At 37.7% G+C, this 27613-nt stretch overlaps 1 protein-coding gene across 8 annotated transcripts; it reads right to left on the bottom strand.

Moving 5' to 3' along the window:
* Positions 1-1482: 1482 nt before the first annotated feature.
* On the bottom strand, positions 1483-27613 carry LOC117992533 (venom protease-like). Of its 8 annotated transcripts, XM_069505810.1 has the most exons (11): positions 27423-27613; positions 20876-21634; positions 20736-20767; positions 20465-20657; positions 14637-14794; positions 13765-13969; positions 12932-13070; positions 8317-8480; positions 6765-6866; positions 5168-5352; positions 1483-3927 (listed from the first exon to the last, which is right to left on the bottom strand). In XM_069505810.1, the coding sequence occupies exons 1-11, from the start codon at positions 27484-27486 to the stop codon at positions 3781-3783; spliced, it is 2148 nt and encodes a 715-aa protein (XP_069361911.1). In that variant the 5' UTR covers positions 27487-27613; the 3' UTR covers positions 1483-3780. The 8 variants fall into 8 exon arrangements, with proteins under 8 accessions (XP_069361911.1, XP_069361908.1, XP_069361910.1 ...); XM_069505807.1 differs by having other exon boundaries at positions 20736-21634; XM_069505809.1 differs by having other exon boundaries at positions 20465-20767.

Raw genomic sequence — 27613 nt, 5'->3', positions numbered from 1 at the left:
GTGCAACAAAATTGCGCTCGGACGGCCCAGACTACCGCTCCCGGTCGGCCGTAACGCGTCCTAAGAGAGTCCTACCCGTAAACAACTTCAGGTCCCCACTAGCCTGTAGTCAAGATAAGATATTTAACGATATTACGTAGCTATGAATTATTAAAGAAAATAAACAAAATGCGTTTTACCCATTGTGAAGATTTATAACTCCTTAATTACAGAAGATTTTGCTGTGAACTTTTATTTTAATCACATAGAATTCATTAGGTAGATATACTGTACACATCACATTTATTTTTAGTTCACGTTTCATTACTAACTTTACTATTTTAGTAATGTTTTATTTATAATATTATATTAGGTAATTCGCCACACCTGTTATCAGTGTACTGAAAATCTTCAACTGAGTCGAACATTTTTATCGATTCTGTTCTTTCTTATCTATCACGGATCCCAATACGGATTTATAAAGATAACATTATTTTGTTTTGTACTAATTTTTTATTCGATGGCAAGTTAGCACTTGACTGCGATCTCACCTGGTGGTGAGTGATGGTGCAGTCTAAGATGGAAGCGAGCTAACTTGGTAAGGTTATAAAATCTATAAGGCGCTTGGCTTTACAGTTTTTGCAATTCACGAAGGCGAGTGAACTTTATTTGTTACGTCGTATACACGGACATTAAGTGTGGGTGCATGTCGGACCAATCAGTCGCGAGCAAGCGCTAGCAAACGCACACATTTACTGTACCTACCTTACTTATACCGATACGACTTACACACAAGCATGAGCCACTCGCCGTGGTGAAATGCAAGGACTATACCGGTAGACGACGCGACGGCGGTGACGACTTTTTAACCGACTTCAAAAAAAGGAGGAGGTTCTCAATTCGACTGTATGTTTTTTTTATATATTTTTTCCCCCGTTGGACGGGAAAACCTCATGGACATAGTGTCGGACTCCTACCGACTAAAAAGCCCTCCTGTCTCCAAGCAATAATCTGCCAGAGCCGCAAAGCATTTTCTATACTTACTGAAAATGGCCAATTATGACCAAGACCTTATTGGTCTAAGGTCTTGGTCACACCACCACCACCACGTGATTAAGGAATTTAGTACAGAAATTACGATAAGTAATTGTGCTAGTTTTATCAGTAATGCCGTATGTTGCTTAGATTGCTTGGGGTTAATTCTTTTATCTAAATAATAATTTATCGTTAATTCATATCCATACGTATTATAGGTATCATAAAAAAATATGTTTGTATTCGTTCGTTTCTTAGCTATGCGTTCGCTAGTTCTATAGATATCTGAGTTTGAAACACAGTTCTTCGTACAGTTGTTGTCAACATTTGCGTGAAGGTTTCTATGTAACTTTCGACTAGTAGAAAAATAGTAGGTACTAGAAACCTGACAAATTTTCATAGAATCGTGGAAAAATAATATCTAATTTCGGTTCTACGAAAACAAGGCAAAGAAAACATCAAACAAAATTAATAATAATTAATTTTATTATTAAGTATAAAATCGAATCACTGGTTAAAAAAGTAACAATAAATTATTACAATATTTTGTGTTATGTCATATTCATATTTACAACCACGGTTTACAATCCTTTACATGATACTTGGAGCATAATAAAAAGGTCTTTTTATTAAGGCGTTGATCACACTGTCAGATCTAGCTTTAAAATAAAGTAACTACAGTAATTTACTTAGACTACTAGGTACTAGCCTAGACTAGGACTAGCCCTAGATTGCAATCACACCTGATGTGAAAATGTGGCCAAAAATTGAATGCTTTTGCGGTTGCCTAATGCGCTTGTTGCTATCTTACTTCTAACGCTTGATTTAAAAGTAGCCAAGTAAAATACTGTTAGAGTAAGTAGATAGTTTCTTAGTTATACAGTACTTAGATATTGGAAATCCTGTCTTAAGGTTTGGAGGATTTTTATTAAAATAATAATATGATCAATAAATAAATAGGTACTGTGTCAAACATAAAATAACAATAGAAATATTATTTCAGTAATAGACTAGTAGGTAAAAATAATATAAATTAGTGAGTACGCAGGTAGAGGCAGGTAGGTAGTTATTAATTTGGACGGAATAAACTTTTTAAAGCTCGTTCACACCAACCGACATAAAAGTGTAGGTATCATTTAAAAAAACAACAGAAATAGAAAAAAAAACATTTTACGTTAATGTGTGAAACTAATATTCGGCCACCCATCAATTTGCTGTCTTGAGTCAGAGTACCTTAACTTGCACAATGCAATATATTATTGTCTAATTGTCTAGGCTCTACTTACCTCTTAGTTGAAACATATTTTTGGCGCCTGTTGGTCTTTCGATCACCACTGGTAACTATAATACTATAACATTTCAACGAAGAAGAGCACCGCCATATTTTTGTTGGACTTGTTTGAAAATAATCAATCAATCAATCAATCAGCCTGTTTGCGTCCACTGCTGGACATAGGCCTTCCCAAGAACACGCGACCACACACGATCCTCCGCCTTCCTCATCCACCTACTTCCCGCTTTCTTCTTAAGGTCGTCAGTCCAGCGGGTTGGAGGTCGTCCCACACTGCGCTTGCGCATACGCGGTCTCGACTCTATTGTTGCTCATTAACATTCCAAAAAGGAGGTGGTTCTCAATTTGGCCCGTTTTTTTTAATATCACACCGATTTTTTCGAGATTTCTGGACCGATTTACAACTTTTTTTAATCAACAGAGGATGTTTTTCTAAACAAATTACCGATAATTATTGCATCTTGCCGATGGTCTTCTTAATTGAAATGAATAGTATTTAATTAACAGTCTACCTTTAGCTTAAACTAAACCACAAAATGTTATCTTTAACTAGTGAATTCTTATTAAATTGTCATTATATAAACTTAACTATTCTTATAGCTAATGAGTTTTTAATATCACTAGTTAAGGTGGCATTCGACTCGACCGATTTTTAAATATTAACTTTATAAATAAATCATGACTTCATAAACGTGAGCGTAGCGAGTTGGACATTATTTTAATTAATATTTAAATGCCAATTGCAAACAGATAGACAAAGCGACTTAATGTTGCATTGTGACACAGCTGTTCTGATCTCCAGCTCAACGGAAAGTCAGTTTTAAATCTATTGCAAACGTACCGAGCAGACAAACAAACAGATAGACAAGAAACATGTCAATTGCAGTGTCATCCAGTTCTAGGTTTAAAATTTCAAGTACCTAGTTCATCAGAAAGTTAATTTAAAACGCATTGCAAAAGGATCGAATAGATAAAAAGATAGACAAGAAAGCGACTTAAAAAAACGTGGTAAAAAGTAGTCTAGGCTTTCTATCACCCTGCCCTATCACTAAAAGTTAACAGAAAAAAAACAACTCTATGTATAGCCATAGCTAGATAATATATAAGTAGGTATATACTATATATATGTATATTATATAGTCCCCCTATTTTTATATGCAACTAGCTTATGCTCGCGACTTCGTCCGTGTGGACAAACAAATTTCAAATTTATTCTATTTCACCCTCATAGGGGTTGATTTTTCAACAATCCTTTCTTAGCGGATACCTACGTCATAATAGCTATCTGCATGCCAAATTTCAGCACGATCCGTCCAGCAGTTTGAGCTGTGCGTTAATAGATCAGTCAGTCAGTCAGAAGATAATGAGTTTCAAACAAACAACTGCTCTGCTTATATGATTCGGTCTAGTGAAATGCCACCTTAAATAAAATTTGATGAGTCCTAGTAGTATTCCTCGTGTTTCCACTTGACTGTCTAAGGTCCGAGCATGTTCTGCTGCAGCCACGGCACAAAGTTGGTGACCCGGGTGTACACCCCCGGGAAGCCGGCCTCCGCACACTTCTTGCCGAACGATACTACGCCGATTTGGTAGAAATAGAACTTCAGGGTCTCGGAATTATACTGTAAAAGGAGAGTACTTAATAAATTAATAAAAGAAAAAAAACCGGCCAAGCGCGAGTCAAACTCGCGCACCGAGGGTTCCGTACTCGGGTATTTTTTCGACATTTTGCACGATAAATCAAAAACTATTATGTGTAAAAATAAATAAAAATCTATTTTAGAATGAACTAGTACAGGACTTTCACATGATACCCCACTTGGTATAGTTATCTTCTCAAAACTATTAGAAGTAGCCCTATTGTGACGCTTACTGTTAGAGCGAGATAGCTAAATGCATTTAAGCTCTTATTAGAACGTGACAAAATGATTATGTTTTGTCCTTATCACCGTGGCCCCTCTTTTTTGTTTGCCAAAATGTATTTGTACGTGAGATTTTGGCAAACAACGTGAAGTGTAGAAGGAATGACATTTCACAAGTAAGTACATCTGCTTGAGCGAGAGGGACTGAGGACTGAGGAGGCCACGCTAGTTGCAAATCTGGACATATCTGTGGTTATCTTACTTTGAAAATTGAAACATTTCAATTTTTTTTCCGTGATGTAATTGTAACCACTAATTCATGGTGTTTGTATTTATTCCTTTACTTGTGCTATAAGACCCATCTACCTACCAAATTTCATGATTCTGGTGGTAACTAACCAAGGCCAAAGCCTCCCACCAGACCAGACTAGAAATTTAGAAATTATAAAATTCCAAACCCCTGCCAGGAATCGAACCCGGGACCTCCCACTAATAAGGCCACAGTGCTTACGACTGCGCCAGGGAGGTCGTCAAATTCGTCTGTATCATCATCATCATCAACCAATAGACGTCCACTGCTGGACATAGGTCTCTTGTAGGGACCTCCACACGCCACGGTCTTGCGCCGCCTGGATCCAGCGGCTCCTAGTGGGGGGTCTTCCAACACTGCGTCTTCCGGTGCGAGGTCGCCATTCTAGCACCTTGAGACCCCAACGTCTATCGGTTGTACGAACTATGTGCCCTGCCCATTGCCACTTCAGCTTCGCAACCCGTTGAGCTATGTCGGTTACTCTAGTTCTCCTACGGATCTCCTCATTTCTGATTTGATCACGTAAAGAAACTCCGCAGATAGCTCTCTCCATCGCCCGCTGAGTGACTCTGAGCTTTCTTATGAGGCCCATAGTTAGCGACGATGTCTCGTCTGTATAGGGGTTTAAAACTCCTATATATATACTTATTATAACATTGAGTCAAGTCAGTAAAAGGGGGGTTAACTCACGATAGGCTGCATCAAGGGGCCGCCGCTGTCGCCCTGGCAAGAGTCCTTGCCTCCCTTCTTGAAGCCGGCGCACAGAACTCGATCGTCAATGACTTGCGCTTTGTACGCATTGTACGCTTGTTTACAGAAGTCGTTGGACACCACTGGCAGCTGCAGCACTTGCAGGCGGGTCGCTTTTGGGCCACCTACACGAATATAAAGTAAAATAATAACTACTGTGGTGAACTGTGGCCACTGGAACCCTCATAGCTTTACTCGTAGTTTTAAGTTTACGTAATTACGAGTAATTATCACCGTCATTTTAAGACTACCTACTAGTATAATTATTATAGGTACTAATTATTATAAAATAATTATCATACTTAATATGTACCTATTAGAAATTTATATAATCTATGAATACCTACTTAACATATTTTAATTACTATGTGTTTGATGAAATTTTGTAACCCACTTTTTAATAACATAACCTGTAAGTTCCATCAAGTGGAAATTTCTTTATCTATATATATAAAAGGAAAAGGTGACTGACTGACTGACTGACTGAATGACTGACTGACTGACTGACTGACTGATCTATCAACGCACAGCTCAAACTACTGGACGGATCGGGCTGAAATTTGGCATGCAGATACCTATTATGACGTAGGCATCCGCTAAGAAAGGATTTTTGAAAATTCAACTCCTAAGGGGGTGAAATAGGGTTTTGAAATTTCGTAGTCCACGCGGACGAAGTCGCGAGCATAAGCTAGTGGAACAATAAATGTCTTAAACCTAATCATCTTACAAATCCAACAATCAACAATCAAAAAGTGTACAATATACTTAGTGCCAATATACTTTGAATTAAGCTGTGATAGCCTAGTGGTTAGCCCGTCCGCCCACTAATCGGAGGTCGGGGGTGCGATCCCGGGCACGCACCTCTAACTTTTCGGAGTTATGTGCGTTTTAAGTAATTAAGTATCACTTGCTTTAACGGCGAAGGAAAACATCGCGAGGAAACCTGCATGCCTGAGAGTTCTCCATAATGTTCTCAAAGGTGTGTGAAATCTACCAATCCGCTCATGGCCAGCGTGGTAGTGCTATGGCTAAAACCCTTCTAATTCTAAGAGGACACCCGTGTTTTGTAGTGAGCCGGCGATGGGCTGATCATGATGATGATGATGATGATACTTTGAATAAATTATTTGAATTTGACTTTGACTGTACTCTAACAAATACCAAACTGATTTCAGTGATGTCATCCCTATGTCATCCTATCATACTAATTTTGAGGGCTTCGTCGAACACGATTGTTGGCTGAAATAGCTCTTCTATTGGTTGTTGGTACTAATTTACCCTTTTTTTTCCGCTGGTAAAAATGCTATTAGACATGCCGCACAAGGGCGGGGTTTGTGGGATTCACTCGCGGATTTTTTAACCGCCTTCAGCATACCCACTAAAAACCCAGCGTTACCGTCCGCGTCAAGCATAAGACGTCTCAGGATCCCGGATATCGGATGCGACTGAGATGGTACTAATTTACCGTTAGGGTACTTACGTGTACTAACTTAAGTGTAGTAATTAATAATTGCTCGATATTTTAAAAATGACTTACGGAACTCCAGGTCGCCCCACCCAGCGATGAAAGGATTGTAGTCCTCAAAGTTCATGGACCTCAGGTTACTCTCCATTGGTATGCAGATGGGTTTTATGAGATCTGAATAGAAGAGAGTACAAACACATCAATTAAATCTATATATATACATAGTAGGAAAAGCTGACTGACTGACAGATCTGTCAACGCAAAGCTCAAACTACGTAGATATCCGCTAAAAAGCATTTTTAAAAATTCAACCCCTATGGGGGTATACACACACTCACAAGCATACACACACACTGTTGTAATTTTATTATTGTATATACCTACATTTATTCTAAATCTATTCTGTTAAAAATAGTTTTAATTATAATTTTAAGTAATCTCTTTTGGCATTCTGTTATAACTAGATTTAAATTTAAATAACAATTATGTATTTACGCTGTTGATTACTTTCAAATAAACAAAATAAAAAAAAATATCTGGCATCGAAACGTCAAAAACGCAATTTCCCGTTGGCCCTACATTAAATACTAACCTATAGTCTCTGTAAATAACAATGAACTTAAATTCTTTGGAACATGGGAGTTACCAGTTCCCTAATAAAGAAAGCATGACGAACAAAGGATTGAGACCGGATTTCCATATTTGCGTACATCCAATATTTACCTACTCATTACAAATACAAATGTACAGGAAAGCAAAATGCTTTCTAGATAAAAACAATTGGGAACTTTTTTCTTATACTTATAAAAATATATATACTTATGAAAATACTAGATGATGCCCGCGACTTCGTACGCGTGCATTTAGGTTTTTAAAAACCCCGTGGGAACTCTTTGATTTTCCGGGATAAAAGGTAGCATATATCCCTTTCCAGGTTTTTATCTATATCCATGCAAAAAATCACGTCGATCCGTTGCTCCATTGCGATGCGATTGAAGGACAAACCAACAAACAAACACACTTTTTCATTATTTTATAATAGAAAGAAAGAAAGAAAGAAAAGACGTTTATTTATACCATTGTGCCACACATCACAACTTAAAGCTAAGAGCTGGTTATTCCGGCGCTTATTCCACCTGAGAACAAGCAAAAGAAGCGCCGGAACAAACTGTCATATTGTGTGGCACAACCCGAAAAAAGGGTCCCAGCTCAGCATTATGCTGTATGCCTTGTTGCACAAGAACATACAGCGCTGATTTTCAGCAGGTACCCTGAACCGGGTGACGCCACGGAATCATAAACAGCTAATGATAACTAATAAAATACACGGAAACATAAAAAAAAATCACTAACTAACAACTATACTTAATTATTTAGCACCATACATATTTCAATGTCTAATAATAGGAAAACAAAGACTAAGCACACCTACATAATTATATTATAGCTATATAAATATTAACTTAATATAATAGGGTGATTTTAGTGATTTTAGGTGTGATGTGAGCCACCGCAAGTCAATAGTCAAGAGCGATGATAGATGACGTCAGCCTATCATTCGGGTTAAATCTTAAACTACCTATATAGATCACTTGCTTTTAAGTCAGTTCAGTATTCAACTTACCAGTGAACTGCACGTCGTTCTGCAGCACCAGCAAGGCGATGTCGTTGGTGAAGGCCTTTGGGTTGTACTCCTCGTGCTTGATCTTGTTCTTGATGAGCACGTCCATGGGCGTCGCGCCCTCGTCCTCCCGCGCCAGGTCCAGCTCGCCCACGCGGACTACGTATCTGACAAACAAGGTAAGTTAAGGCTAAGTAAAGGTATACTCATACAAACGGTGGCTTCGCCGTAGCCACGGGTAGCTTATTAAATTTTTCGTAGTGATCTTTATTTTTTGAATTAAATGTAGCTTATGTCACTCAGGAATAATGTAGCTTTCTAGTGGTGAAAGAATTTTCAAAATCGGTACAGTAGTTTCAGAGATTACCCCTACAAACAAACTTACAAATCTTACCTACTCACTACGGAGCACGGATCTCCTCTCAGTATTGAAAGGGTTTGGCCATAGTTCACAATGCTGGCTAACTTCTCACACTCTTGAGAAAATTATGGAAAACTCCCAGATATGCACGTTTCCTCACTATGTTTTCCTTCACAGTTAAAGCGTAACATAAGAAATATTTTCCAGGAGAAATTACTCTATTCAGTTAAAAAAAACCAGCCAAGTGCAAGTCAGGCTCGCACACTGAGGGTTCCGTACTACAGTCGTATTTTTTCGACAATTTTGCACGATAATTCAAAAACTATGATGCATAAAAATAAATAAAAATATGTTTTAGAATGTACAGGTGAAGCCCTTTCATATGATACCCCACTTGATATAGTTATCTTACTTGAATGTTGAAAATACTAATTATTAGTTCATGACCACAATTTAATTTTTTTTGTGTGATCTAACCCTAAATTCACGGTTTTCAGATTTTTCCCCTAAAGCCAGCTATAAGACCCACTAATCTGCCAAATTTCATGATTCTAGGTCAACGGGAAGTACCCTGTAGGTTTCTTGACAGACAGACAGACAGACAACAAAGTGATCCTATAAGGGTTCCGTTTTTCCTTTTGAGGTACGGAACCCTAAAATTGCAAAATATTTGTCGTTTACGCATTGTGAGTTGTGACGTCATTATTCACTTTCCGTACAGCGTGACGTTAATAATTAATTTTATTACAACAGTCCAAGAACCTATTATGTACCTACTTAAAACGCACATAACTCCGAAAAGGAGTACGGAGACGGAGGTCGTTACCACTAGGCTATCACGACTTTTTACTTACCTAATCTTCTAAATATATAAAAGGAAAAGGTGACTGACTGACTGACTGATCTATCAACGCATAGCTCAAACTACTGGACGGATTGGGCTGAAATTCGGCATGCAGATAGCTATTACGACGTAGGCATCCGCTAAGAAAGGATTTATGAAAATTCAACCCCTAAGGGGGTGAAATAAGGGGTTGAAATTTGTGTAGTCCACGCGGACGAAGTCGCGAGCATAAGCTAGTACATACTAATTTTAAATACATATCAAAAATTGCGTAACCGGCAGGATTCGAAACTGCGTCTTCTGGGTTCGCGCCCGACGCCTTGACCACTCGGCCACGGTTTCGCTTGCTGCCAGTGACGAAATTTGTGACATGTATGTTCTCTCAGTACTGAAGCGACTGTTAATGCCATCTAGTAGCGACACTTTGCAGTTGCAGTGCAAAAATAAAGTAATAAGTACATAGTTTATGATGATTATTTATGTACTTCGTAAAATTGCTTGCATGGTACAATTAGGTACCTTATTATTGACAGATTGAATAGTGTAATAGTTCACTGGCAGGTAGTTAGCTGCGAGTATGGTACGTTATACATGCTCAACAATAATGATGCTTAATAGCACTTTAATACGTAACTCCGAATGTGTTTGAACTTGAAGCGGATACGGACTTTATTTACGAGGATAATATGTTATTCACGAGGAATCATTTATTTTGATACATAAAGTCTAAGGTACCCCCTACATTACTCGATGTAGGTATGCAAGTAAAAACAAAAATAAAATGTTTGGAATATGACGCCCATGAATTTGATACTTTCTGGGGAACATGGGAAACATGGGAACTTTTTGATTTTCCCAAAAGTAACCTATGTCCGTCTCTGGGATGCAAGTTAAGCTATCCCTACCTTTTGCCAAAACAGCTAAATTGATGGGACGGTGAAAAGATACCAGACAGACAGTCAGTCAGACAGACATAAGATTTATATGGATATGGTTATAGTATGGATTTATGATGGCGACAACAGTCAGTGTTGAACACAGACAAGATAAAATAAAAATAAAATAAAAATCTTTTTTTATTCGAATAAATTTTTACAAGTACTTACGAATAGTCGGATGCATCTACCACTGGTTCGGAATGCCTTTCCTACCGAGAAGAACCAGCAAGAAACTCGGCGGTTGCTCTTTTCAAATATTTGATATAGGTACAAGATTATGCCATGTATAAAATAGTATTTGCAGTCTTGTGCGTTGCTGGAACGAGCTGCAGGTCAAATCCACGCTCTTTTATCATTTAGATAATCTTCAATTGTGTAATATGCTTTTTTCAGGAGCATATTTTTAATAGATTTTTTAAACTTGTGCAAAGGTAAGATAGGCATGAACATATACAAGATGTAACCAGAACGCTAGCAAAAACGAAGACAGGTGATAGTACTGATGATTACTGGTATGATACCACAAAAAAACGCAAAAAAATTATAAAAAAACCTATAATTTTATAAAAGTTTATCATATATTCCAAATAAAACATCTGACTGACGATAGAGGTACCTAGAGGTCAACGAACGTTACGTAAGCAGGCTACTCGGAGTCAATAGGTCAATAGTGATAGGCGCCGGGACATTGACCCGAGTTTTGCACGCTATACATTGCGGGTTTGGATATTACTAAATCACTAAAACTACAAAATGAGGCAAATGGTTACTGGTGTTGGATTGTGTTTAGCTAGTATAACAATAACGGTAAGTTTTTGCTATCTTTCTGGTTACACCCGGTATTATAGGTACAAGCAGGAGGTAGGTAGGTACGCTAAATGAAAAAAAAACGTATTCCTACGCAAACTAATTACTGTCGTCATAAAAATCTTATATGGTACCTACCTAGGTACTACAACTTGTATTAGTACAAGCTAATGCCCGCGACTTCATCCGCGTGGATTTAGGTTTTTGAAAATCCTGTGGGAACTCTTTGATTTTCCGGGATAAAAAGTAGCCTATGTCCTTCTCCGGTATGCAAGCTATCGCTGTACCAAATTTCGTCTAAATCGGTTGAACGAATGGGCCGTGAAAAGCAGACAGACAGACAGACACACTTTCGCATTTATAATATTAGTATGGAGTATGGATAATCATGACTTATAATAAGCAGTGTTTTATCATAATTTATGTGTAGCATTATTCCAGTAAAACCTAGTTATATCTAACATAGTTCCTAAAGCCTTAAAGAGGTATCTATTAATCAGACATACATATTAATGACTTAATCACAACTTAATGTCTCAATAACTTTATCACGTCATGTATTATAAGATCAGCCCGGTTTCTCTATAGGCGAAAAAGAACTACATCCCACACTTATAGAGTGTATAAGATAATTCATATGAAATAAGGTAACTAAATGAGGTAAGGAGATTCTTTAGTCGTCTAGTAACTACACAGAGTAACTAGTAATTGTCTCTGTTATAACGGTCAAGCTTCTTCAACTTCTATTATATTTATCACTAGCTGCCCTGGCGAACTTCGTTCCGCCTAACAGTCGATTCAAATTTTTAAATTTTTTCCCTCCGTAAGAACCATCCTCGTACTTCAAGGAATATTATAAAAAAAGAATTATCGAAATCGGTTCAGCTGTTTTCGAGATTTGCGATGAGCAACACATTAAAGTTATTCATTTTTATATTATGATAGATGAACAATCGATAAACGCCCACGGCTGGACATAGGTCTCTTGTAGGGACTTCCACACACCACGGTCTTGCGCCGCCTGAATCCTGCGACTCCCCGCAACTTGCCCACATGACATGGCACACAAGCGTAGTGGTGCTGTTCTTCAAAAAGGGTGATAATACCCTGCTGAAGAATTATAGACCCATCTTGCTGCTGAGCCATGTCTATAAGCAGGCCCATCTTTCCTACTAGGCACTCTGGGCACGTGCCCAGGGCCCACGATAGATCCCCGCCCAGCCCACTAGTCCCTGCCAGATCACCAAACTATAACCGACCGACCGATATTTTATTACCGAAAACATATTTATTTCGACAAAATCAAAGGTCAAGAACGCCCACTCAAACACAGGACCATAGAGATAGCTAACTATAGTCAAGACTGACTTATATTCGATCCTTCTTGTTTACCCCCGACCCACTACTCTGTCAAGATCATAGGGGCCCAATTATTTTAATGTGCCCAGGGCCTCCAATAGGTTAAAGATGGCCCTGCCTATAAGTTGTTTTCGAGATTCATCACGAATCGTCTCGCTCGTAGGTTTGACGGCTTAGATTTAGAATAATTCATCTGAGGTTTGACGGTTTACAGTCTCCCGATAAAGCCGGATTCCGAAAAGGCTTCAGTGCCATAGATCACATCCACACGCTGCGGCAGGTTATTACTATTGTCTATTGGCAACTTACAAATCGTCCTCATGGTTGTGTATGCAATGAGCAGCAGTGAGCACGTGGTGGTGGCTGACGAGGGAGCCGCCGCAGAGCCAGCTGGTGGTAGGACTCCTCGTGCCCTTGTAGCCGAGCAGCGTCATCCATGGGAAGGCGCCTGAAAATTCAGGAAAATAAAACGTTGCTTTTGAGGGTTCCGTTCGCGAAGGGTGATAACGAGACTCTATTACTATAAGCCTCCGAGGCCCATCCGTCTATCCGTCTGTTTATCAGCGGGCTGTATCTCGTAAATGTATATTTCTATTGCTGCTATAACATAAAAAAAATAAAAATTTCAAAATAGCCACTATGAAAAAAGTGTTATTTCTTGAACAATGGTACGCAAGCCTTCAACTGCGAGTCCAGCTCGCACTTGACCGGTTTTTCTTATTAATGTCCTGGGTTATCTTCTTCTGTCCTGAGTTCTTTCTTTCCCGTACTTAATTTGAGATCTATATGAGCGTATAGTATTTCTTACCAAGTTTAGCGAGGGTTGATCTGCTCGTGGTGGCCGATGATCGCTGTCTTTGCTACAACGATGCCTTGTAGGAAAGACAACGACCATCGGCCACAAAATTAGCACAACAAATAAAAGAATTTCGTACTAAGTTTAGCATTGTAATACAGATCTATGGACGATACCTTTTAACATAGTAAATAACTATCAGACACAAAATTAGCATAAGTAATAACAGTATTTCTTACCAAGTTTAGCAAACATTGCTCATCTATCAACGATGCCTTTCAGTGCTTTCAATACGGCAAACGAGTATCAGCTACGAAATTAGCACAGTAACTAAAGTATTTCTTACCAAGTTTAGCATCAATGCCACCAACAACTCTGCTGAATGTTGCATTGCTGAATCCACACTCGGGTGGAACAGGGAAGGCTGATATGAAGTCATCTGTCAAGGACTTCCCAGCAGCTGTGTCAGTAGGGGCTTTTGTTGGAGCCTGGGTAGGGGCAGGCGTTGGTGCTGGGGTCACTTCGGGTATTGTTTGGCGGGGACAGCAGACCTGAAAAAATCAATACTAAGATTCTAAATTCGAAAGTGTATCTGTCTGTCTGTCTGTCTGCTAGCTTTTCACGGCCCAACGGTTTAACCGATTTTGATGAAATTTGGTACAGAGGTAGCTTATATCCCGGAAAATCAAAGATTTCCCACGGGATTTTTAAAAAACCTAAATCCACGCGGACGAAGTCGCGGGCATCATCTTGTTATATTATAGTTAAAAGTTCTGTCTGTCCGCTAGCTTTTCACGGCCCAACCGTTCAACTGATTTCGATGAAATTTGGTACAGAGTTAGCTTATATCCCGGGGAAGGACATAGGCTACTTTTAACCACCATAAAGAATTGAAAACACCATAAAGAATTTCGTCATCACATCAGTATGAAACTGTCCAGCAATTTCCATTATAGTCCTCTTAGAAATTGTTGGTGTGCGGCCAGTAAAGACCCAATGACCTAGGTCTACTTAATTGTTATTACTTGTTTTTTTATCTGTATTATAAGTATTTTTTGTGTTCCTTATATGTAATTTAATATGTAATAATATCCAATAAATTTTAAAGTGTTCTTTATTCATTTTTTAGTTGTTCTAGTGTTCTAGAACAACTAAAAAATGAAATCCTTTCTTCACTAAAGTAGCCGATTCCGAGCATGTGGGAGAAAAGTAAATTACCTTAGGGGTGTTGCCATCGAAGCCACAGTGTGCTTTCCTCAACACCTGGAGAGCTCCAGAGTTGGACTGCGCCTGTTGCAGCAATTTCACGTAGGGCGGGCACTGCTTGATGTTGATACATGTTCCAATGCCGTTATCTACGGTTGGGCATGTCTCTTCTAAAAAAAATGAAGATAATGTTATGTAGGCAGACCTTTGCCACTGAAGAAGTGAAGCGTCAATGGATTACGAATGGTATTATTTTCCGACATTATGTTTATGATCGAAATGTTACTTAATTTATTTACTACGACTTTATTTATTCGTCCAGTAATTTGAGCTGTGCTTTGATAGATCAGCCAGTCAGTCAGTCAGTCACCTTTTCCTTTTATATATTTAGATAATAAATAGTAGGTAGGATCATAGGATCAGTCATAACTCATGCCTAACTCATAGAAATTACCTTATGACAAACACGTATGGATACAGACTAAACGTTCGATAAATCAAGTTGTCGATAAATTGTTATGATTTATTATTTTCTCCAAGTGACAAAACGCCGGATGTGGCCTTACTTACAAATAGGTAGATATTTATATGTATACTACATCCTGTTTAGGTTTTATTCCTAGAATAACTCCGTTGTGATTTTTTAAATATATATTTTAATATCTACGTACCTACATTATATTATATATTTTAAGCTTGGTACTGCACCGATTGAAAAGACCTTCAAAAGGCTCAACCGATTTTCTTTTCATCAAACATACTTAAGAAACATTTCGATTGAAGTGATTAAACACGCCATTGAATAAAAAACCGCATTCATTTCGGTCCATCCGTTTCAAATGGCGACTTTATTTTCAAGTGTGATTTTTTATTCCCTAAGTACTTTTAGTTAAGGCAGTCGTGTTTCTAATTTTTTAAATTATCGTATAGCCTATATGTGCGTGATATTTGAATCATTGCAAAAATATCTAACTTGGGTCCGGTTACGATGAATAATTGAGTGACAAACTGACAAACATTACGTCTAACTAAACCAATATAGAGGTGCATATCGAACCGAGGTCGATCTCTCTATTGGCATGTTATGTTCGATGTAATTGCTCAGTTTTAAATTTTTCATATACCAAACACGGTCCTCAGTCTTCCTCATCCACCCGCTCCCCACCACCTTGTTCAGGTCATCGGTCCAGCGGGCTGGAGGTCGTCCCACACTGCGCTTACCGGTACGCGGTCTCCACTCCAGGACACGTCTGCCCCATCGGTCGTCGGTTCTGCGATAGACATGACCTGCCCATTGCCACTTCAGCTTGCTAATCATTTGAGCTATGTCGGTCACTTTTGTTCTTCTGCGAATTTCCTCGTTCCGGATTTTATCCCTGAGAGTGATACCCAACATAGCTCGCTCCATAGCGCGCTGAGCGACTTTTAGTTTGTGGACGAGGCCAACTGTCAGTGTCCACGTTTCCGCTCCATACGTCATCACAGGTAGGACACAGTCATTGAAGACCTTAGTCTTAAGGCTATACGTTGTAAACGACACCCCTGCAGTGGTGTCATTTGATGAATTGGTCTATGGCTTACAGTCAATTCTCAAATAGAAACAAAATAAACTATTTCCTTGCAAAAGTTTCCCCTGTGAATTTATTATGGTATAATAATAATTATACACTTCAGTGTACAATAAACAGGGCTTAGAGTCTAGACACGTTTGCTAAATCTCCTCACATAAACTACACCTGACCTGCCAGTAGCCGACCTTGGTCGTCTCTCCAAACACTCTCAATGACTATTGACCACAAGGAAAAACATTTCAATATGAATCTCATCATCGACAACTGGTTTATACATCATTAAACAAATCATACTTATATTATGAGTGATATGAGAATTTGGCCGTCAGGGATTTCGAAATTCCTAAATCAATCGAACCATAATTATTAATCGAACAAATACTTAGGTGACTGAACGAAACGAAATAATTATTGTCAAACTATTTTGAGACAATTCGATATTTTTATATTAAGTATGTATAAGTCTTAGTGCTAAAAATTTTTTACGAGACATTTCACCGCGATTAATAGCCTCATGGTGACAGAAGGGCTGGCTCATTTTTTGCGCAACGGATCAGCCTGGCTGTCCAGCGAGGAAATGCAGCCAGTATTCTTGGCACCATTCCACGCGGTCATGATTTATATAGTAATTAGATAAGGCTAGCTTTAAGTTTTATTGTAATATTATACATGTAATAAAGATGAAATTAAAACTACGTAAAAAAAAAAAAAAAGTATGTATATGTATGATACACATATATATATATATATATATATATATATATATACATATACTTATGAGAATGTGGCCGTCTTGCCGTCAGGGATTTGGAAATTCCAAAATTAATCAAACAAATAGGTAACTGAACGAAATGAAATAATTGTCAAACTATTTTGAGGCGATTGGATATTTTTGTATTATGTGTGATACATAATTCATACTAATTTTGATGAAATTTGGGATGGAGTTAGCGTACATCCCGAGGAAGGACATAGGCTAGGTACTTTTTAACTCGGAAAAGCAAAAAGTTCCCACGGTATTTTTAAAACCTAAATCCACGCGGACGAAGTTGCGGGCATCACCTAGTATATTATATGAGAATTTAGCCATCAGGGATTTGGAAATTCCAAAATCAATAAAACAAATTAATCCAACGAAACGAATTAATTGTTAAACTATTTTGAGGCCATTTAAGGATTTAAGGTATGCATGAGAATTTGGCCGTCAGGGATTTGGAAATCCCAAAATTACACCTCAATAGTTCTTAAACTGTTGGCCTGAGGCGTTATGGATTTGAACCAATTACATTAATTATGTAGGACCGATGACCTGAAGAAGGTGGTGGGGAGCGGATGGATGAAGAAGGCGGAGGACCGTATTTGGTGGCGCGCTCTTGGAAAGGCCTATGTCCAGCACTCAGCAGTGGACGCAAGCAGGTTGATGGAATGGATTGACATTATGTAGGTACATACGTAAGGAGGTATACCCTACGTATTATTGAATATCAAGGAAAATCTAAAGTCGGTAGTTACAATGATGAACTTTACCGAATTCTTATTGAGTGATTTGAAACTTATCTGAAAGCTACAGGAACTGAAATTTTTTTTGAGCCTTTTACGCAATATTAACAAAAAGTTTGAAAAAGTGAATTTGAAAAGGACTACTTACCTACACTTAATTTACAAGCAAATATAACAAAGGTTTATCTAAATATATAAAAGGAAAAGGTGGCTGACTGACTGACTGACGGATCTGTTAACGCAGAGCTCAAACTACTGGGCGGATCGGGCTGAAATTTTGCATGCAGATAGCTATTATGACGTAGGCATCCGCTAAAGGATTGTGAAATAGGGGTTTGAAAGTGTGACACATAAGCTAGTTTATTTAGATTTTTTTTTATTTTTTTATTCAGATACAAGTTAGCCCTTGACTGCAATCTCACCTGATGGTAAGTGATGATGCAGTCTAAGATGATAGCGGGCTAACCTGGAAGGGGTATGGCAGTTTTTATTAAACCCATACCCCTTTGGTTTCTACACGGCATCGTACCGGAACGCTAAGTCGCTTGGCGGCACGGCTTTGCCGGTAGGGTGGTAACTAGCCACGGCCGAAGCCTCCCACCAGACCAGACCAGAAATTTAGAAATTATAAAATTCCAAACCCCTGCCAGGAATCGAACCCGGGACCTCCCACTAATAAGACCACAGCGCTCACCACTGCGCCAGGGAGGTCGTCATTTAGATTTAAATAATTACAATAGCTGATGCTATTAATTATTAATAGCTATGATTTTAGGTAGGTGTCTACAAACGAATCCGTATACATATATTGAGCTTGGACCAGAACCAGTCTTAACAAAATTATTAATTGATGCATTGTGTTCCTTAATTATTATTTTATAGCTTAGCCTAAGGCCACACGAGTAGAGGCCATCAAACCGCGACTGATATAATTACAATTTTTTTTTTTGTTAATAGGTTTTGAAAAAAACGCGCTAATTTGGAAGAGGTAAGGTTGTTCAGAGATATATTATTTTGTACTATAGACTATTGTTATGTGAATTGTAATACAAAATGTACCAAGAAAACCACCAACCGCATAGTAAAAAAAAATCCACATTATGTCCAACATAAGTATTATTCATAGGTTTTGTAACAGATTATTTCATTTATTTTTTGCCTACTTACTACGTCCATTAACAATAACTGTCTGTTACTGTTTTGCGGTTAGTAGTTTTTAAGCCGGAATAATTTAACGATTTGTGGGATAGACAAGATCGTAGGTTCTATTGTCGTAGCTACTCCAAGCGTAGGTTTAATTTTATTGGGAAAATAGTTTAAAAAAATAAGTAAGAAGAAAATTTAGCCCTTGAATAAAAATATTTTCCAAATAGGTAACATGAAGGAATTAAAATGAAAAATATCGCTATGTACTTATGCAGAAGTGCATACAATTGTCACTTATTCCATTAGAGTTAATTTCTGTGTCCATCAACGCTTTGAACATACAATTAATAGTTAATATTAACCTTACATGCAAACAAAGTGGTTAAATACAACACAAATAACTACTCACTATACTAACATACTTACAACATGCTTCAATCAGTATCTAAGTGTAAGTTTTAAATAAAATAATTCATCACGAAAATTGGTGTTAATCTATCAGATTTACAATAATTTGTTAAATCACGACATTTGGACATCATGATCACAATATAAATAAACAAATTGACACATGAAAGAAAATTCTAAATGTCTGTAGACTTAAATATTGATGAAGGGAGATCTATATTTACTAGGTAATTAATTATTATAAATCCAAAAGTGTGTCTGTCTGTCAGTCTGTTTATCTCTTTGAATTCACCGCCCATCCGCTTAATCAACTTTGACGAAATCTGGTACAGACATACTCGTACCTAGTTTTTGATCCGGAGTTTCCACAATATTTTTAAAAACCTAAACGTCTCGCGCATAATTATGTTTACTACTGACTATACTACTTACTTATAAGTATGACTTTTTGAACAATAAAAATTCGCAATATAAGTTGACGAAAATCCTTCTAAATGGAAATAATTTGATAACAATTTGAACTTTTCCTACAGGTTCAAATTCAGAGCCTTTTGAAGCCTTATAATTTGAAAACTTACACTTTGTACTTACGTCGTTATTGGTATCTAGAATATTACCAAATCTAAAATAGTTAGTTACAATATTAATCACAATTTTTATAGCAGCCTTATACAGTTAGTAATGTCAATGTCATTAAACTTATATGTGCAATAATTTATACTTAATGTAGGTTAGTTACTAGTTATTACTTTAATTAAAGCAAATTCAGAGACTTTAATTACTTATTATGAAGTAAAATTCTAGCTCAGGTATTTAGAATTTAGGTTTGAATTCGAATGTCTCTGAGTTTGAATTTATAATAACATAATGCCTATCGTTTGCCCTAAAATCGGTATGATTTTTTGTTTCGGAATCTAAGTGTTCCCAATTTTCCTAATTTTGATATAATCAATCTTTTTGAATAGTAAAAACAAGCTTAATTTGCTATAATCCGCTAGAATTCACTCCTACTATTTCTAACTCTTTGAAAAAGTAGATTTCTCGCCATTTATAGCAAATTAAGGCTTGTTTTTAAACAAAACGCAATCCTTATCATCTCCCATGCTCATGCTTTACAGAAATTGCTATATCAAAAATCTGTCCTCGTGTTAATCATATACCACCAATCATTTAGTTTAATTAGTAGTATAATTAATAAAAAGGTTATTACTGAACTGAATATACCTTCGTTGCCAAAGTTGTTTCTGTTATCGGTATCAGGTACTGGTGTTCGAGGAACGTCATTTTCACTGGCAAAAGTTGGTGCATTAGTATATTCATTCTGGCCAAATGCTGGCCCGTTCTCCTTGCCACTGATAAGCCCTCCATTATTCCCATTATTTTGACCAAACGCTGGCCCATTTTGTTGTCCACTGACAATCTGCCCATTGGCTTCATTACCAAAATCAGGGGCATTGCCTTGGCCAAATGCTGGCCCATTCTGTTGGCCACTGACTAATCCACTATCAGGTGCATTACCTCCGTTACCGAAACTAGGTGCTTCTGTATTACTTTGGCCAAATGCTGGCCCATTCTGTTGGCCACTGACTAAACCACCATCAAAACTTGGTGCATTACCCTCGTTACCAAAAATAGGTGCTTCTGTATTACCTTGGCCAAACGCTGGCCCATTCTGTTGGCCACTGACTAGCCCACTATCAGGTGCATTACCTTCGTTACCAAAATTAGGTGCTCCTGCATTATCTTGGCCAAACGCTGGCCCAATTTGTTGGCCACTGACTAACCCACTATCAGGTGCATTACCTTGGTTACCAAAATTAGGTGCTTCTGTATTGCTTTGTCCAAATGCTGGCCCATTTTGTTGGCCACTGACTAACCCACCATCAAAATTTGGTGCATTACCCTCGTTACCAAAATTTGGGGCTTCTGCATTATCTTGGCCAAACGCTGGCCCATTCTGTTGACCAGCGTCAAATCCATTATCATAATATGGATCATTTCCTTCGTTATTAGGTAAAAATTGTTCATTATTATTTCCACCATTTTCAAATCCATATCCTGTTTGCTGATATTGATTTTCAGCTGGTCTTTGTGCGTATTCTTGATTATTCTGTCCGTTATTGTAGTATCCATCTGGATTTTGGTATCCTTGGTTAGGGAACCTTACATTATTTGGTCGGTTATTATAATACTGATTATATTGGTTGCCTGGTCGATTTTGATTTTGGATAGGATAATTGTACTCTGGGTTGTCAGCAGGAGTTTGTGGTTGACCATGTAGGATATTGCCCAGGGCATTTCTAAACCTGTTCGCTGTGTTTGGAATGAAGTTCTGCCCAAATCCGAATGGCGATTGATACCTTCGTTGCTCGCGAGGGAAGAAGCCTATAGGAGAGAATAGATTATGTTAGCTTACATGAGGATGATCTATATAACTATAGATACAGTATCTGAAGTATATAAATCGGTTTGCAAATTTAGCATTGATCATACATCTCGCGTCAAGTTCAGAAGTTTCATAGTATAATAAATACACTGAAGAAAGACTGCCTTTCTCTACCCTAACGGCAGATACACATTACTGCCATGCCAACACGTGGTGGGCACGAGCCGTGCAACGTACGAGGGTACAAGGCGCGAACAAGGCACGGCCCGCGCTCGCCACGTGTTGGCATAAATCATCCCTTACTTCGCAGAATGTGTATCGCCTTTCAGACAACTGCGACAATACCTACTGCAATCTACGTCGAGTCAAGAAGGTTTTAAATTAACAGTAAGTATTAAAGAGTTCCCGTTTAAAGTTTTAAAATTTGCACACCGTTTATACACTTTATCTTAGTACTTAGCAGAAATACTTAGTACAACTTCTAAGACTTACAACTAAAACTTAAAATGAAATCAAAATACACAGATAAGTACCTACCAACTTAACACTTACAAAAAGATAAATAGCAAATCTTGAAGTTTGTTTAAAACTTGAACATTCGCAATCCATACTAATATTATAAATGCGAAAGTCTGTCTGTCTGTCTGTCTGTCTGTCTGTCTGCTAGCTTTTCACGGTCCAACAGTTCAACCGATTTTCATGAAATTTGGTACAGAGATAGCTATTTTTTATCTCGGAAAATTAAAGAGTTCCCACGGGATTTTTAAAAACCTAAATCCACGCGAACGAAGTCGCGGGCATCATCTAGTATCTAATAATTGATATAGGTACGTACTACGTAGTGTAGATCAACTCTGATTTACATATTTATGTCCAAAAAACAAAGGCCAAACTTTTAGTTGCCAAGGAATTTGAAACACTGATTTTATATCTTGTTTCTAGCTTACAAATCAGGTTTTTGTACAAAAACTACTTGTTCTTACTTCTTACCTAGAAACCAAAATCTTAAGATTAACACGGATATAATTAAAAGTACCTAAGCACCTACCTACTGGATTAAGAGCCAGCGCGTGACAGACCTTCATTATTTTGTAAAAGCTGAAAGTTTATCTGCGTATATTATATTATATTTTGTCCCCAACATAGGGAGAAACGATCAGCGACTATGAAGATACTAAGTGTCTGGCAGTGGCAATGCATGACGTGATTTCTAATATTATTAATATAAAAAATATCAGGAAGTTGTCGGCACGTCATTGTTATCATTAAAACTAACAACTTTTGTTCTACGACTTTCTGATATTTTTATTTAACCCTGTATAATATGTACCTAGGTATATGAAACTTCCTATTCGTTGATCGTTCCTCCCTGCAGTGTTGAAAACAATAGTTATGCAGAGAAACTGTCAGCTTTCTTTTTTTTTTTAAGAATATTAGCCATGTTAAATAATTAATATTCACCTTTCCTCTCCAACTAAGCGTCAAGCTTGTGCTAGGAGTAGGTACGACAATAGTGCAACGGGCGGGGTTTGAACCGTCGACCTTTCGGTTTTCACTCCTTTACCCGTTGAGCTATTGAGGCTCTAAATTGGAGAGGTTGAGCTATTGAGGCTTTTGTAAAATGACGAAGTTCTGGCACGCGCTGGCTCAGTTCATATTACTCAGTACATGTATCTATAGGCTATAGGTACCTACTCAGGCAATGCAGTCATAACTATGGTACCTATAGCAATATAAAGTACCGAATGCCGGGCAAATGTCACAAAAAACCGAGTTCAAAAGCACGACAAAAAAGAAAATCACACTATATTTACCCAGAATACTTAATTCGATTCCGTCATGGCCACTGGCTACCTATACCGTGGCAAATACATAAATAGATATAATCACTGACCTATACTAATACAAATTACAAGTACACTGGACTTGGTATTGCCGAACTGTTCTTGAAGCAACTTGATTATCGCCACTTTAGCGCTGATTCTAACTTTTCTGAGTTAGAATCAGCGCTAAAGTAGCACACAATTAATTAATACTTATCGCTTGCTTTAACGGTGAAGGAAAACATTGAGGAAACCTGCATGCCTGAGAGTTTTCCATGGTGTTCTCAAATGTGTGTGAAGTCTTTAGTCTGCCAATCCGCACTTGGCCTGCAGCGCGGCGATGAGCATGATATATTCTACCTAGATATGGTAGAAACTGGCTAAACGTCATTCTGAGAGGAGACCCGTGATTACTTTTATTATTATCGAGTAAAGATAATATGTTCATCATCATCATCAACCGATAGACGTCCACTGCTGGATATAGGTCTCTTGTAGGAGCTTTCACACGCCACGGTCTTGCGCCGCGCCTGATTCCAGCGGCTCCCTGCGACTCGTCTGATGTTGTCCGTCTACTTAGTGGGGAGCCTGCCAACGCTGCGTCTTCCGGTGCGAGGTCGCCATTCCAGCACCTTGGGACCCCAACGTCTATTGGTTTTACGAACTATGTGCCCTGCCCATTGCCACTTCAGCTTCGCAACCCTTTGAGCTATGTCGGTTACTCTAGTTCTCCTACGGATCTCCTCATTTCTGATATGATCACGTAGAGAAACTCCGCACATAGCTCTCTCCATCACCCGCCGAGTGACTCTGAGCTTTCTTATGTGGTCCATAGTTAGCGACCATGTCTCCGATCCATATCTCATCACTGGAAACACGGGAAACACGCACTGTTCGAAGACGTAGTGTTCAAAGCACTGAGGAATTTTGGATACGGTATTTGACAACTAGTCAAATCAGTAACTTTTTATCAAACGTCAAAACGTGCGCTTATGTATGTACGCGAGATTCTATGAAATATTGGAATGTCACATCATAATGACATACTTTTTTAGTTTAATCGATTATTTAAAATGGTTATTACACCTAAAACTAATACAGGACGTGGATTTTACGTATTATTGAAGAGCCTCTAGTTAATAATCACTGAGAAATAATTTATTTTTGATATAGTAAAATACCTACCCAATTGGCGTGGAAAACTGTGCTGGAAGGGTGTATCAAATCTTAGATAGTTATAAGTATAACCAGGGATCGGAATAATGTTTAATTTATTAAAAAAAACTCGAATATTGTAACTCATTCATAATATCTAGAGTGCCGCCGAAAAACCACCTAAACTTTCAGGTTTAATCAACATTTCCTACAGTCATTCCATTTAAATTTATTGACAGCTGATTAGTTTATTTCCTGACATTGTGAAGTCCACACCTAACTTCTTATCGGTTGTTAACCTTAAAAAAAAGAATACTTAGCCCTTTTTTAGGGTTCCGTACCTCAAAAGGAAAAAGGAACCCTTATAGGATTACTCTGGTCTGTCTGTCTATCCGTCCGTCTGCCCGTCGTGTCTGTCAAGAAAACCTATAGGATACCTACTTCCCGTTGACCTAGAATCATGTAATTTGGTAGGTAGCTAGTACTTATAGCACAAGTAAAGGAATAAATCCGAAAATTCTGAATCTGTGAATTTGTGGTTACATCTAAAAAAAAATGTATTCACAAAAAAATTATTTGTACCTATTTTTAATTTTTAAACCTACTAAGTGGGGTATCATAAATGAAAGGGCTTTACCTGTACATTCTAAAAAAGATTTTTATTTATTTTTATGCATATTATAATAGTTTCGATTTATCGAGCCAAATGACGAAAACATACGACTGTAGTACGGAACCCTCGGTGCACGAGTCTGACTCGCATTTGGCAGGTTTTTTTGACAGATCTGTATAACGATCTCTGTTTACCTACTAATGTTAATATAGATGTGTTATATATAGTGCTTCATTCAGAAGGTACCTACTTGGATGTGAATGATTATCACTCGAGTAATAAAACCCTTCACCGGCCCACTACTAAGCACAGCTGCGCGATTGCAGGAGAATGACTGCTACAATGTCACGATCGGAATCAACTCTGATCGGTTGACGCTCGCTCACTATTAGCTACAATACATTGTTGCAACAAGAATCACACAAATCCAGCCAATCAGAACTTATATTGAGATTGTAATAATGATTGATGCAGGTTTCCCGCAATCGAGGTTCAGGTCTCCTCTCAGAATGACATGGTCAATCCACACTTGACTAGATCCACACACAATATGCTATCCACACATATCCACACATGCAGTTTGGTCATAGTCCAAGTGCGGGTTGGCAAACTTCACACACCTTGAGAACATTATGGTAACTCTCAGGCATGCAGAATCCTCATGATGTTTTCGTTCATAGTAAAAGCATATCACAATTGATCGCTTTATTAAAAACGCATAATTTAGAGTTAGAGGTTTGTGCCAGGGAACAATTGGCATCTTAAATCTTATTATTATAATAATTTGGCATCTTATAATTATTATAATGGCATTATGTAAGGCTCATATCCCGAAGCTGGTGCCCGGGAACGGATTTACATTACATATCTATTGTGGCTAATTCCATTGTACACAAACTATAAACTAAACTAAAATAACACGCCTAAATCTATTGCTATCCCTTTCATAATGCTGCTCGCGGAAAAGATGACATTAGATTTAGACCTGTTAATTTAGTTTAGTTTAGAGATTGTGTCCAAGAAAATCAGCCCCTTGCATCTTATAAACCTTACCTATTAGACTATCACCGCTTTGGGGGATATCTGCTCATGTGGCTTAGGTAGGTATTATGATAAGTAAATAGGTAGGTACCGAATTGAATCGACACAGCTATTATCTATAATTAGCAGCAACGTAACAATAAATAAATCTTTTAATTGCCATAAATAATTCTCTTGACTCGTAATTGCTATATTTGTGTGAAGCGTTAGAAGTTAATACAATCCATAAAATAAACGTGTTTTCCTTTGAATTTTTCCTATGCTGTTTTTTATGGAAAACAATAATTAACTCGTACCTACCTTCACTAATTACAAGGTTTTGAGAGTTTTTTTTGTATATGCAGGTACCTATTGTATGCAACAGGTCGAGATAGCAATCGGGCTATGAGGCGGGGAGACGTCCCGCACGACCCTCACGTCACCCACGCTATCCCGCATCGGGTTAGCGCGGGAGCTGTACGGGTATGCGGGGCCTCCCCACCCCTTTTGCCATCTCGGCCTATCGCGTACCTACTATAGGTAGGTACGCGATAATTACATAGCTGTAAGCTAAAACCAGGTTTTAAATTTTATTGAAATTTAATTTAAAAATATCACTATGTATCAGCTTTCCACATAAATTATACATATTTAATTTGTAGATACCTACTTATCAGCTATAGTTCATTAAAAAAACTGTAATCGAAATAAAGCTATTTTTTTATAATTTTCAGTCAGCTTTCAGTTTAAAACCTACCTAAAAACCTGCCTCCCTATTTAGTCATTCGGTTAGTTCAGACGGTTTTGTTTTCATCACAGTCTAATTTTTGCTATAAAATAAAATAGAATTAACAATAAACTAAAGTAAATTATAAAATAAATTAAGATTTTGCTTTAAATATAAAAAATAGCATATTTTATCAGATTCTATAAGTAGGTACCTACCTTTCTACACCATTATAAGCATGAACATAATATAAAAGCTTTTTTATACGTTCATGAATATTAACAACATCTCCAAATAAGTAAACCTACCTACGTATTAACATTTAATTCTAACAAAATAAAAATAAACATACTTAACTAAGTACCTAAGTACTTACTTAAAAATTAGTTTATAATAGTCCTTACCAACAAGAATCACGAATAATGCTAAAAACTAAAAATAACACTTACCAAACTGGCAATACACTAATTGGTAGCACAAACAGACACACAACAAAACCAACACTCGCGCCATGACTGTACAACACAGTTCCAACTAACAAACTGAATTTTAGTTTTTAGTTTTTTACTTACTTAACCGGTATAAACTTTATGTCAAGTTTTTGTACTTAAATATACGTACGTCGGTCCGTCGCGCGGTC

The sequence above is a fragment of the Maniola hyperantus genome, chromosome 21 (assembly GCF_902806685.2).
Source record: "Maniola hyperantus chromosome 21, iAphHyp1.2, whole genome shotgun sequence".
In the NCBI taxonomy this organism is placed as follows: domain Eukaryota; kingdom Metazoa; phylum Arthropoda; class Insecta; order Lepidoptera; family Nymphalidae; genus Maniola; species Maniola hyperantus.
Note: the sequence above shows the minus strand (reverse complement) of the source record. Positions and strands in the feature narration are given on the sequence as shown.

Coding starts and splice junctions, on each gene's coding strand:
- LOC117992533 (XM_069505805.1), bottom strand. CDS start 27,486: ATGGCGCGAGTGTTGGTTTTGTTGTGTGTCTGTTTGTGCTACCAATTA. Junction 13,071..13,764: donor TGGCATTGATGCTAAACTTG/GTAAGAAATACT, acceptor CTGAATTTTCAG/GCGCCTTCCCATGGATGACG. Junction 6,867..8,316: donor GAACGACGTGCAGTTCACTG/GTAAGTTGAATA, acceptor TCTTCTATTCAG/ATCTCATAAAACCCATCTGC.